The following is a 15,068-nucleotide window of genomic DNA, read 5'->3' as shown; positions in this document are numbered from 1 at the left end:
CGGGTGTTGGCTCTGTGTGCCTCGGTCGTATGCAGTCCTGATTGTGGCGCTCACCTGCACGGCGCCAAACACGCATACGACCATCATTGGCACCAAGGCAGAAGCGACTCTCATCGCTGAAGACGACACGTCTCCATTCGTTCCTCCATTCACGCCTGTCGCGACACCACTGGAGGCGGGCTGCACGATGTTGGGGTGTGAGCGGAAGACGGCCTAACGGTGTGCGGGACCGTAGCCCAGCTTCATGGAGACGGTTGCGAATGGTCCTCGCCGATACCCCAGGAGCAACAGAGTCCCTAATTTGCTGGGAAGTGGCGGTGTGGTCCCCTACGGCACTGCGTAGGATCCTACGGTCTTGGCGTGCATCCGTGCGTCGCTGCGGTCCGGTCCCAGGTCGACGGGCACGTGCACCTTCCGCCGACCACTGGCGACAACATCGATGTACTGTGGAGACCTCACGCCCCACGTGTTGAGCAATTCGGCGGTACGTCCACCCGGCCTCCCGCATGCCCACTATACGCCCTCGCTCAAAGTCCGTCAACTGCACATACGGTTCACGTCCACGCTGTCGCGGCATGCTACCAGTGTTAAAGACTGCGATGGAGCTCCGTATGCCACGGCAAACTGGCTGACACTGACGGCGGCGGTGCACAAATGCTGCGCAGCTAGCGCCATTCGACGGCCAACACCGCGGTTCCTGGTGTGTCCGCTGTGCCGTGCGTGTGATCATTGCTTGTACAGCCCTCTCGCAGTGTCCGGAGCAAGTATGGTGGGTCTGACACACCGGTGTCAATGTGTTCTTTTTTCCATTTCCAGGAGTGTACATTTCTCTTTGTTATCTATGATTTTATGTGATTTTATATTCTATGCTGAAGATGATACATTACTAAAAACAGCCAATACCACATTGCAATCAATATTTTACAGCTAGACGTGGTCATTTATTTGTTCTAGGGAAGTTATGCCAATTGTCCATCCACATTTCAATAAACCATTTTTAGGAGGAGGATCCTGGCATACACCTGAATCAATTTAGGGAAACCACAGAGAACCTAAATCATAGCGATGAGATGAGAATCTGAACACAGCTCCTCCCAAATATAAATCTACCTACTGTGCCAACCACATACATTCCAAGTGACAATTCTTTGTAACAAATATGATTCATTTCATACATACATGGCCCATTATGACAGGATTACCAAAAGATTCAGCATTATGTCACATTCTGTAAACAGAATGATGTCAGTATCAACATTATTTTGCGTAGAGAACACTTTAATCTACAAGATTTGCAGAATCTTTTATTCGCACACCAAAAACTTCAGCAGTAGTTGGTCAAAATTACCCAATGATGCAACATTTGGAAGATCAGACTGAACCAAAGTAAATGCCCAACCATCAATTTCATGAAAGGCATTTAAGAGTAAAGAATCTATAAGACAGAGATTGTTGGTGGTTATGAAATACCAGAACATTCTGAAACATTTTAACACTTCTGGTTGTGATATTACATATAAATACGATAAGAATACTGACAATACAAAAACAAAATTCACCAATATGTAAGCCAATAAATAATACCAAAAATACAAAACATGGACAAACAAGACTGAAATTTACAATGCTGCCGCTGTTCCTACATCACTGAGCAGATGTGAGTCATGAGAGACAAGTAAAAGACATTCAAATGCAAGCAGCAGAGAAGATGAAGTAGACTGTACAGAACCACAAATCAAAATATGAGAAACCAACTGAAAATCTGAATCAGCTAGCACACTAATTTAAATAACTAACTGGCGGTGCCTTGCACAAGGGCCAATAGTAATTTTCTCTCTTTAAATATGGTCTCCAAAATAAACTAAACCACAGAAAATGAACTCACAAGGAAGCAAACTTTATTTTACTTCATTACACACACACACACACACACAAACACACACACATATACACACACCCTTAGTTTTCGAACTGTGTAGCTGAAGTGAGCTTAAAAATTACTTCTTGTCCCATCTTTCAAACGATGCTATGTGTTTGGAGGGGAAATTATTATTTTTAGATCTAAATTTTATGTGCCCATTTGATAGAACACTCCTAAATTAGTCTAGTTTGATATTTGTTTTATCAATGTGCATTAACAAGGAAAGTAAAACACAAGGAATAAACAGCAATGCAGCAGTGACTCAGTAGCGCTGCATGCTTGGTGGTAGCAGTCAGTGAAAGCCATGGCAGTGCTGCCACTGCTGGAGTACTGGTTATTCTTCAAGTTTTCCTGTCCTTATAAATACATATCAATAAAATGAATACCAGGCTAAACTAATTTGGGAGCGCTCTTTAGAATGGGTACATGAAATTCCACTTTGAAATCATTTTGTGTGTAACAAGAAACAAACTAATACTTTCTGTCAATACCGGGTGACACGTGGAAGGTGTGATGAGCACTATTTGTTTGGACTGACTCCACTTACACAATGCAAAAATGAAATTGCAAGTATCTGTTGAAACACCAGAGAAAATGAAAATATGCCTGTCAACTCCTAGGAGAGAGACCACGTGTATCAACAGCAGAATCCATCCAGAGAGATAAATGAGATGTTTGGTATCTATAATTTGCATCTTTACATCTTTACTTAACCTTTACTTCCGATGTTGTCACATGTGACTATTTTCACCAGGTAAAATTTGATCCCAATTGCTGCACAGAAAATTTTATGCAATGGGAATACTGAGGATACCAGGTTTTGTTGCTTATGATTCTTTTCATCAAAGTGGAAACACATTTTTAATCTGCCCAAATTTTCTGTAATTCATTTCTTCCTTTCCAGTGCCTTTTATCCAGTCACTGCCAGACTCTAACTGCTATGCAACTTCTCCAGTTTTATGGAGAACCTGCCACACCTGTATACAGGCTATCATCATCTTGGGGTCACAGCTGCCAAAGACATATTAAAGCTACAGCTACCAATGTAAAGGCTGACCCAAAAGTCTGTTAACATTAATTCACAGAATAATGCAGGTAGAGAGGTAAAATTTGACACACATGCCTGAAATGACACAGGTTTTATTGAAACCAAAAACAAGTGCAAAAACTGGCCAACAGGTAGCACTTTCTTTGAGGGAAAGTGGGGCCCTTCTTATCAGACTGTCGGCACGATGGGCGAGAGGTATGTTGATGTTTTACAGAATCATATCATCCCTACTCTGGCTCATGAAAACCTGCTGCAAGATATAACTTTTATACAGAATGGCATTCCACCCTATTTTACTACATGTGTTAAAAGATCTCTTGTGCATATTGTTTCATGAGGATCACATGCTAACTGCCACTGCCATCATGCTTGGCCTCCCAGGTCGCCAGACCTCACTCTGTGTGATTATTGGTTGGGTAGTTACCTGAAGTTGCATGTCTACTGCAGTCACCCAACCTCATTAGGGATGCTAAAAAACAACATACATCAGCAATCTCTCACCATACCTACTGATATGCTGTTCAGTGCTGTACCTCTACTGTGGGTATTGTTGATGAATGATAGCTGAAACGTTCAACGTTTGTTCTAAAGAACATCGTCTATACTAAAATTCAACTGTTGTGTTAATTATTGCTTTTGTATCATATGAAGCATCATCTGTTGGTCATTTTATGCACACTCTTTTGTTTCAGTGAAGCCCCATATCATTTCAAGTGTGCATGTCAATTTTTACCCTTCTCCTTACATTATGTGAAGTTGTGAATTTTCAAATATTAATGAACTTTTGGGACTTCAGGGGCAGCATAGTTCTCTATTCATGTATGGGAACCCAATTCTATAGTCGTATGCATTAAAATCCAAACCAACATACCATACATGCGGTGCTCCATATATCAGCAGGAGTTCCATATCCCGCACCCAGGAGAACTTCTAAACAGCGGTACTGTCTAGTTTGAATATCTTCTGTAAAATGATGGTACTGCAAAAATAACAAAACGAACAGTCAAAGCCCTTACTATCAACATCTCAATCATTAAACTAACATGGAAACAAAAATGATGGTAACTCAAGTAGACAAATATGAGAAACTGCAGCAAATGCTTGTTCATAATATTTGTTGAGAATTAATTAATTAATTAATTAAAACAAGTAAAATTATCAGTTCACATACAGATCAGTAACAATCTGAACCAAACTAAGTTCAAAGATGTTTGTTAACAGGCCCAACTAATTTAACATTTGCAAACAACTAATTCCTTTCACAGTCCCAAAGAAATCATGCACGACAATATTATTATTATTATTATTATTATTATTATTATTACTCATATGGAAATTACACATCACTTTAGAAATACAAATGAAATATGTACAGAATTTACAAACTTACAGATACATTATGTATATAATTGATCACATCTGTTGTAGTGTCCAAAAAGTCCAAGGGGTTTCCAGGGTGTGGATTTTGTACGTAACAACACCAGTTCCTTTGGGTGCAGGAGGTAGATGGTAGATGATGATGATGATGATGATGATGATGATGATGAATGATGAATGATGATGATGATGATGATGATGATGATGAACAGCAGAAATGTCAAAATATTTTGTTTTTTAAACATGTTGGTGTATTGATCCACTTTGAACTGAGAATTCATCTACTCACAACATATGGTTAGGAGAGCCTGTATTTCTACACAGTCACCCACCAGATATAAAGATTATTGTCTCCAGTATCTGCAGTTGTGCTGACTTCCGAAATTTAAACACTGCTGGAAAGGAGGATTGTTTTAATAGATAGGAGATGATCATTGGTTGGAGGATGAGGGTGGGAAGTGTGAGGGGGCGGGGGGGGGGGGGGGGGGGGGGGGGGGGGGGGAAGAGACCTGCAGTTAATGGAGGAGAAGAAGAAGAAGAGATCAGTAAATTGTATCTTGACATATAGACAGCACTTTAGATATATATTGCAATGTTCTTCAGAAGATACAATTTATCCTATTACAATTGCTTTTCCCACTTTCCGTTTGTTTTTCCAAACACGAATTTATGGCCATAATTCCGAACGCCATTTTCTACCACACCGAGTAATAGTCACTATCAGCCCATTATGGAAGAGAGTGGCCTTCTGATGCTCATATTGTGAGCTTTGTTTGTGTGTTGCTTGCAGTAAAAGGAGCAATTTAGAGAGTTCTAACAGGACTTTCAGAAATATGCTGCCTCCTGTAACAGGTATCTCTATCATTCCAGTGTTCACAAACACCTTCACATTTCATCTTGGTGTCAGTACGTTGGTGCTTCGATAAGAAATACTGTGTCACTGTAGTTCAGTTCATGTTTTTTCATGAGTCTTGAGGGTATAGTTTCTGGACAGTAAGGCCTTTGTTTGGTGCTGGAGTTCCTAGCAATCCTGTGATTGTGCAAATAATGTAATCAATGCATGCCCTATCACATTTGGAAAGAACATGCTACATACGTAATCTGTGAGTACCAGTCAATCTTGGAAGCAATGCTATGAAAAAGTTCTTGGGTGGAAGGTGAAAGACACAATAGATCTCACTTCTTTAAAAATTTTGGATACAGAACTTGCAGAAAATTCTGTTCCTGTTGGTACTGTTCTCAGTTAGAGTAAATTGTTCTCCAATAACAGGCCTTCTCCAACTATGAGGTACATGCATTAAATGATGCCCAAAATCCTTTTCTCTGAACATATTTATTCATACGAGTTAAAATTGGTGACAAGATTTCTTTTACATATACTACTTTTCTATATAGTCTTGCCAGCACATTATATGGCCTTATACCACTTTTGTGTAAGAGCCAGTATTTTCTGTTGGTAAAAGGACTTGTCCTGTGTTTGCAGATATGTTTCATTGCATGAATCACACTCATCAACATCTTCATCTTTAAAGTGTGTCTCATGTAGAGAATCCTTAAGTGGCCCGAACACACCACAATCCAAATGGGCCAGAGGTTTCCACTGTAGGGTAGATGAGGCAATGATGTACAACTCAATTTGGCAATGTGTTCTTGGGTTTTGAAATTTGTGTTGGGCATGTACTGCCATGTTGGAACAAGATACTTTTGGATTCATTTCTGATCAAATACATCAGAAACAGTTCTTGAGTTTGTTCAGAGTCTTCACATATGACTCTGAACTAATGATTAACCCTAATAGCAACACATTAAATGTATTCACAGTTGCGAATATGGATAACCATCAATTGTATAATGGAATGACGACAATGAAAATTTATCGCTGGACCAGGTCTCTAACCCAGATTTCCTGCTTATCGCGAGCAGTCACCTTACCATCTGGCTATCCAAGCGTAGCTCACAGCCAGACCCTGACTTCCATTAAGACATCAACCATGTGACGTATACAATTTGTATTACTCGAAAGTCACTTGCCCAGTGTTGGCAGATAAATACGATATTGTAATGCCTTTGTTATCCACCAACACCAGGCAAGGGAGTTTCAAGGAAAATGTCTCCCCTTGCACAAGAATATACATAATGGGTGTACAGGTACAGGTTGCATACACATGGCTGACGACTTATGGAAGTTTGGGTCTGGCTGCGAGTCATGCTTAGATAGCCATATGGTAGGACCACTATTTGCAGCAAGTGGAAAATTTGGGTTCAAGTCCTGGTCCAGCACATACATGCATGTCCAATGGAACATTGCTTCATTATTTGGAATAACACAGGCATTGCAATATCGTACTAACACATCCATTTGACTGTCAACAGCACTATTCCAAAGACTGTCATCATGATGTTGCCGTCAGAGGAAGGAGTGTACTACCTTGAATTTCTTATTTTTTGATGACTGTGGGCGGTGCCACTCCAGTGACTGCACTTAGTTGTTGTCACTTGTAATGATTCATAACAGAAAGGGCTCTCCATTGGGCTCAAACTGCTCCAAAGTTCAGATGAATTGGCTTTTCTTTGAATCTTGTGAACTGTGGTAAGCATTCAGAGAATCTGCCTTGATCACACCTTTGAATATGAAAGTCTTAATCACTGCACATGCACTTACAATGCTCACTGATAGCTGGAGCCAACTGTTGAGTTGTGATGTGTCAGTTTCCACAAATAATGGCACTCACACATTTCATCGTGTTCGGAGCAGTAGTTGTGACAGGACATTCCAAATGTGGCCAATCCTAGAGATCAGTTTCTGCACTTCCTGAAACTTTAACTCTCTTTTATTCATCACCCAACAGTACTCTCATCAACTGCATCATCGCCATACACTGCACTCAAGGGTTTATGGATATCACCGTAGTTACTTTTTCCACAAACTAAAATTCAGTTACAACATATAGCTTGTAATGAGTGTCTTGCATAGATACAATTTTGATGGTTCATTATGGCTCTGCCATCTGTCGGCACTGTTCGAAACTTCACACACATGCAGAAGAAACATTCAAATTTTAAGCACCCTATGAAGTGGCACAGTCAGTATTGCCAACTCAGCCGATTTTTGAGTGACTATGGCAGATTAGTAGTCCATAAAGCCAGACGATATTTTCTCAGACAGCAGCCAAAAATCTAGCAGAATTATTATATTGCTATATTTTAATAAATTAAAACACAACTAAATAATTGGATTAATTTTATTAACTTAATTCATGTTGTTAGTAAAATGTTACTGTTCAAACAGGAAATTCCATTATGTTAATAATGGTATTAATATTTTGTATGGACTTATAGAAGAGATGGTTTCACAAACTGTTTAACAATCAGTATTTTGATTATTACTGCCTACTGCATGGCGTCTGATGCAATAACAGACTGCAGCGGGACCACAATATGTTGCTTGGTTGAACAGTCACACTTGCTACAATAGTGTCTGCATAGCTATTACTGGCATTCTTATTAACAATTGTAGGCGGCATTCTTATTAACAATTGTATGCTGGCAGCAGTCTCTGTTTTCAGTGCATTTATTAAACTCTTTCCATTTTGAACATTGTGAATAAGAAGACAGTTTTCTTCAATGTGCAAATGTTTTGTTAAAATATTCCATATGCACAATTTAGAGAAGAATGGTTAAAAGATGAAGAGTTAAAAAATTGTTTTCAAAAGATTCTTGATGTTGAGGGTCCTGGGTTGTCACTGCTAATAACACTACTCTTGCCATAGGCTTGGATAGCGCCTATGAAACAAACTGTTGGATCAGTCAGAAGATTCTTACAGATAAAACAAAGGTGCGATGTCATTTTTGATGATGCCTTCTCAGCTGCAAGTATTCGGAACAGAGATTATTCTAAATCTGACAAGAATGTGAAAGTGGTTAAACCATTTTCTTGTGCAAGAGTATCTAAACTGAATTTTCAGCCTGAAGTTACATCAGTCACAATAACCGCGGCCAAGCTTCCTTGGTGCTTAAGCAGAAAGAAGAAATGATTATAATCACACGCAATCTGAACAGCACAATAACTTCATGTAACTTGAACAGCAAGTCAGAGAGAGAGAGAGAGAGAGAGAGAGAGAGAGAGAGAGAGAGAGAGAGAGAGAGAGAGAGAGAGAGACTGACTCTTATCATAAATTTTCACAATACAGAATGCTACTATGAACTAAAAATCCCACAGCTAATCCTCATACCACATTCTTGTCACTCCATCCAGTTGGCCCTTTCTCATTCTTGCAAAGAAGAATTACCAGCCCACTTAGAATCCACCTTTCAGAAACACGCAATTGGTTTCACCACTCCTTAACATGGTAAAAGGCCTACTATAGTTTGTATAATACATTTTATGATAAGGATCCCTTGAAGGTATTACAAATCGTTGGAAGTCAATGGATCTCAATTTGGTGCTATACCGCTCAGACACTTCATAAAATGTACGAAGACAATAGAAAAAATTGTATTTCTAGGACCAATTCTGCGAGAGTACAACATAGTTAATATGGCACTCCAGTTTAAATCTGCTAATCCTATCAACTGTTGCATGATCTCATTATTTTAATCTGGACTTTTGTACAAATGGTAACTGAAAAAGGGTGTCAAGAGGCCCTGTTTTTTTTCCAAATGTTAAAAATTTTCTTCATCCCAAGCTACATTTGGGTTCCACTTTTGAAAAGCAAATAGGAAATTCCTGTACAATCAGTAGAATGACTGAATACTGAAATGGGAATTCAGAAAATTTGCATTAACATTATTGTACACATCATCAGTGAGCTCTAATCCAGTCTCCCAAAAAATGTTGAAGTGCTACATAACATATCATCTAAAGCATCAGGAAACTGTTTAAGAGGAGTGAAGGACAATACTACATCACTAACTTTGGAAAGAGGCACCAGACCAGACATACTGACCCTGTCTGACGTATAACTCCAGTGGCAGAAAATCAATGTTGTGATGTGGGAGAATGTGACATATAGGGTTGTATTTTGGTCTGAAGTATCAAAATGTGAGAAAGCAAGTAAATACAAGCCTTTCAGTGAAATCTGCAATTTGGCTAAGATACTTCTAGTGCTGCCTTGGTCAAATGCAGAGGGAGAGAGGTGCTTTAGTGAAATGAATATTCCAAAAGCTTATATAGGAACAGGAGGCTCAGTTCTATACTGACAATTCATGCTACCCTTCAGCACCTCAGATTGTGCTGTCACAATTTCAATTTGAAGATGCAGTTCTGAAATAAAAAGGTAAAATCTGAAATGACTGAATAACTGCATAAATTTATCAATGTTTAGAGTTTTCTACATTACCATCCTTTATAAAATAAATATTTTTTGTGTGGTGTTGTACAGTGCCAATACCACACCACACATAATGCATCCCGAAGTTGGTGGTAAACCATGTTACAGCTTCACCAATCCACGGCCAGCTTGATGACACACTACCTACATGCATGAAGTGCCCCCACTGAGCTGCCATAATAAGACACCGCAAGGCCAGCCCAGTCTCTTCGCAGAGTCAGCTAAAGTCTCAGCAGTTTATAGTAGCATTTTGTACTGTAATCATTTATTACAGGTAGGCTTTGATTAACGTATTCACTCTTGAACTTGCTGTTCAAGTTAAGTTAATGCATTGTGTCATTCAGATTACATGTATGTGTAATCATTTCTACTTTCTGTCTAAGCATGTGCCTATTCAAGACCATCCACCTTTGGCGTGGATCAAATGGTTTATTTTGTACATACCATTCAAGCCCATGGCAAGAATAGTGGCATTAGCAGTGACAACCAAGGACCCATAGTAACACAATTCATGGAAGTAGTAGTGGATGACTCTAAAATACCCATTTCTCATATGGAGTCAATTGTTCCATTCCAAATTCATGTGTTATACTTACAAAAAATAGTATCATGATATGGAAATGTTAATGTTCAGTAGTCTGAAGAAATAAAGATTATGTGTACAAAAGACAGCATGTTCCTCACACAAATACTTTTTTCTGGCCGATTTTTAGCAGGTTTCGAAAGTTGGTTAGCTGAAATATGTGTCACAGAGTTGACAACACTGAGCGTAGTGGTTAGCACACTGGACTCGCATTCAGGAGAACGACACTTCAAATATGCGCCTGATCATCTGGATTTACATTTTCAACGACTTCCCTAATTCACTCCAGGTAAATGTTGGTATGGTTCCTTTAAAAGGGCACAGCCAATTTCCTTTCCCATTTTTGAAACACTCCAAGCTTGTGCTCTGTCTATAATGACTACGATGTTAACAAGACATTAAACCCTAATCTTTCTTCCTTCTCCCCTTCTTGAAGTAACTAAAAGACATTTACCTATATATGGTACAAGCCGTAAAATAATAATAATAATAATAATAATAATAATAATAATAATAATGATATGGGACATTATTTATTGAATGACCCTCACATATACCAGCTTGTTAGTCACATCACATAATATTTTATAATTATAATAACAAAAACAATCAATTTTTGACAAAATAATGTAATTGGATAGATAGATGTTGACATTTGCCAGCCTTTCCATGACAAATGTTTCCTCCCACACAGCTTTGGCATTTGAGGCAAATGTATTTGTTTAGATGCAGGCTCTTTACAGCAGCACACCACCACACTCACCCAAGCCTTCAATGGACATAATTATGCCACCAGCCTAATTCAAAAGCAGATTTCCCAGGCCACCATATCCAATCCTGGTACTGTTGATCCCTCCAAAAAACAACTTCAGAGCACACCACTAGTCACTCAGTATTATCCTGGTCTAGAATGTATCAATCAGTTACTTCGACAAGGCCATGACATCCTAAAATCATGCCCTGAAATGAATCCATTCTGTCTGAGATTTTGCCCATCACACCTAGAATAGCTTTTCGTCACCTTCTCAATCTCTGCAATATTCTTGTCAGACCCTATGCTCCTGCACCCATCTCCCTACCCTATGGCTCCTACCCCAGTGACTGTCCCAGCTGAAAGACTTGCCTCATGCCCTCTCCTATCACCACCTATACTAGCCCTGTAACTGGCAAAATGTATACTATCAAAGGGGAAGCCACCTGTGAAACGACACGACATATACCAGCTGTTATGTAAACTCTGTTCGGCCTTTTACATCAGCATGACCACCCTCAAATTATCAGTTAGGATGAATGGGCACAGACAGAGGGTGTATACTGGCAACACGCAATATCCTGTTGCAGAGCATGCTCTACAACATGACAGTAGTGACCTTTGTGCCTGTTTCATCACACAGGCCATCTGGATTCTTCCCCAAAACACCAGTTACTCAGAACTCCATAGGTGGAGACTATCACTACCAACATGTCCTTGGTTCTCGCCACCCATCTGGCCTTAATTTATATTAATTTCATCCGTCTCAGAATTTATTCAGAGTAACTACTACTTTCTTCACTCAGTTTTAGTTTTCTACAGCTTTTATTTTATTACCTGTCAATTTTTCGACACCCCTCTCCCCCCTCTGTTACATACAAAGCACTTAGCTTTTCACTCCTATTAACTCGTGCATGATGTTTAACCAGTAATATCTGTCTTGCATATTAACCTGTCTTCCACCTTTAAGCTCTCAAGTTTTCGAATCTCGTCCAGTGCATTCCCCAACAATCAGTCTTCCTTCTCATCCTGTCTGGGAAGTCCTCCCTGACCCAAAGTTCTAGGTGACTTTCCCAAAATCTACCTGTTTTCCTAGACCTCTCCAGTACTTTTCCTTCACCCATCTTCCTTTCCCTTCAACCCTTCTGCCTGAAGAAGGACCCACTGGCTTTGAAAGCTTTCCTAATTATAATCTCCTTTTATGTGGATGTTCTGCTGCCACTTTATGTGTCCAGTTACATTAAATTATATAATTAGCTCCACGAGCAAGGATTTTTCTAGCATATTAACCCTTTTTGAGACAGTTCATTTAGATTAAGAGTACAGAATTTTTTGGTTCTAGTATTTTAATTAGATCTCTATCACGAGGCTGGCTATACAAAATGATAGTAACACTGTTTATCTATTCACAGTACTGCCCATTGAGCAGCAAGTGCATCGAAACAGTGAAGAATATTAGGATTTAATGTCTATCAACAATGATATTATTTGAAATGGAGTAAAATCTCGAACAGGACAAGGATGTGGAGGAACATTTGCCACTTCCATTTCAAAGAAACAGTCCTGCCATTTGTTTTCATTAATTTACAGAGAGCACAGGAAACCTAAATATGGATGGTCAGAAACGGATTTCATGATCACTGTCCATTAATCTAAGTCTATTGTGCTAATCCTTTCACCCTAACTGAAGTACACAGAGGCTAACAAGTATTTTACGAGCATTCATTCCCTTCCATCGTTGGCTGACTGATACAGCAACTGGTTTTAATGGTTATATTAAAAATACAACAGTCAGACAGTTGCACAGTTATTTTTATTAAAAATAATGCATTTCACCATGGTTAGGCGTCATTAGATCACGCAGAACTGTCAAGTGAAGTACACTGTGCTGGCTGCCAAAGTCCTATGTCAGCCACAAACACACAAAACCATCTGGATGAAAATCAATGGGGGCATGATAACCACCATGCTCTACTTGTTGATATAACAATTTAAATGACTGGATTTTCACACGTACTGCCTTATGTGTATGTTGCTGTCGTAGGGCTTTGGTAGCCAGTGCAATGTACTTCACTTGACAAGTTTTACGTAATCTGATGATGCCCAACCACGGTGGAATACATTACTTTTAAATAAAAATAACTTTGCAAGTGTGACTCTCTCTCTCTCTCTCTCTCTCTCTCTCTCTCTCTCTCTCTCTCTCTCTTTCTCTTTTACTGCAAGCAGGCCATCTGAGGACCACATTCCAATTTCAGTTCTTTGTTCTTTACTTTTCTTCCAGTATGTCTTCATCTTTTCTTCTTTCTGTCTTCAGACTATTTTGAACCAGTCTTTTTAGCAACCCTGCCTTGGAATCCTTCCATTTTCAACATTTTTTCCTGAAAGGCTTCTCTGTTGTTTATATCTTCTATTTTTATATTGTTTCTTACTATATCCTTTTTTATTTCATTGACCCAGCTTGTTGTGGACTTCTTACACCACAAATATCTGAAAATTTTATTAGTTAATCGACTGTCTTGAATTCAAAATCTACATCCAAAAAGCATGAGTCTTTTTTTTCTCATTGCATTTGAAATATTTTCTATATTTTGGTATATTCCAGCACCACTTTGTAATTTCCAACCTTCTGCTGCATTTCGTGGTCCTAATGTTCACCTTATAATTCGCCTTTCTAGTACTTCTAATTTATCTAACTTACAGTTTAGTGCCAGGCATTCGCCTGCATATAGGCATTCTGGCTTCACTATTGTGTTGTAATTTCTTATTTTTGCATTTTTGGTTAGGCACTTTTTACTGTAGAGGTCTTTGGTGATACCATATGCTCTCCCCATTTTATGCACACTTTTTACTGTAGAGGTCTTTGGTGATACCATATGCTCTCCCCATTTTATGCAAACTTTCCTCTATTGCACATTTTTCCAAAGCATATTCTTGTATTATCTCCCCAGCATATTTGAAGTTTCTTATCCTCTCTATTTGGCCAATACCTATTTCAATTCCTTACTTTGAATGTAATACAATTTCTATTGCAGTATGGAAAGTCCCTGAAAGTTTTATTTTTAATATATTTTATGAGTTTCCTCATGTCAGCAACTAACTTCTCATCAATAAGTTGCATCTTCTTTGTCATCTACAATATTCCACCGCAGAGCAAGATAATGCATTGGGCAAAATAATGTAACATGCAGGTACCTGCACTGCTCCAAGGTAACTATCTCAGTTCTACTGAGAACATCTGGAAACCTGTCGAGTGATTCATGCACCTCTGATCTTGTTCCAATCAAAAAAAAAAAATATAAATATATATATATATATATATATATATATATATCCACCTTTCTTTTCTGCTCAGTTAGCTGTATTTACAAATGATATATGTTTGAAATATTCCACTTACATGTCTTTATTTATGAAGTCCATATTTACATAGAGTTATGGATTTAGGATTATCATAATTATTCTCAAATGTCTGAATGGTAGCCCAGATCAGTTAGTCAAAAAGTATACTGAACAACTCAAATAGTGTACACAAAGAAGAAACAGATGATTCATGAAGGCACCAGCTATAATTGAACTGACGTCGAGACATATAAACCTGCCTTGATACAAATTCACAACAGGCATTTTGTCTCCATGTCAGTGTAACTGTTACTAGTACTTCTTGAATCATCTGCTTCTGAAATTCACTTGCAAAGTAGATGATCTATGTGTTCAGTATCTGATTTGCTCTATGGTGGATTGATTCAGACAGCCATATGAAACTCTGAGGATGGAATTACACTATGTGATCAAAAGTATCCGAACACCTGGCTGAAAATGACTTACAAGTTCATGGCAACCTCCATCGGTAATGCCACAACTCAATATGGTGTTGGCCCACCCTTAACCTTGATGACAGCTTCCACTCTCACAGGCATACATTCAATCAGGTGTTGGAAGGTCTCTCGGGGAATAGCAGCCCATTCTTCATGGAGTGCTGCACTGAGATGAGGTATTGATGACGAATGGCGAGGCCTCGCACGAAGTCGGCATTCCAAAACATACTAATGGTGTTCTAT

At 39.0% G+C, this 15,068-nt stretch overlaps 1 protein-coding gene across 3 annotated transcripts in view; it reads right to left on the bottom strand.

The window, feature by feature from the left end:
• The window catches only part of LOC126469739 (SRSF protein kinase 3-like), a 385,641-nt gene that overhangs the window by 30,353 nt on the left and 340,220 nt on the right, over positions 1-15,068 (bottom strand). For all 3 annotated transcript variants that reach the window (XM_050096946.1, XM_050096947.1, XM_050096944.1), the window contains one exon: positions 3,841-3,948. In XM_050096946.1, the coding sequence (XP_049952903.1) occupies positions 3,841-3,948 (108 nt within the window). The remainder of the gene's footprint in view (positions 1-3,840; positions 3,949-15,068) is intronic.

This window comes from Schistocerca serialis, chromosome 3 (genome assembly GCF_023864345.2).
Source record: "Schistocerca serialis cubense isolate TAMUIC-IGC-003099 chromosome 3, iqSchSeri2.2, whole genome shotgun sequence".
NCBI lineage: Eukaryota > Metazoa > Arthropoda > Insecta > Orthoptera > Acrididae > Schistocerca > Schistocerca serialis.
The sequence above is the reverse complement of the archived record's forward strand: the minus strand, read 5'-3'. Positions and strand labels throughout refer to the sequence as shown.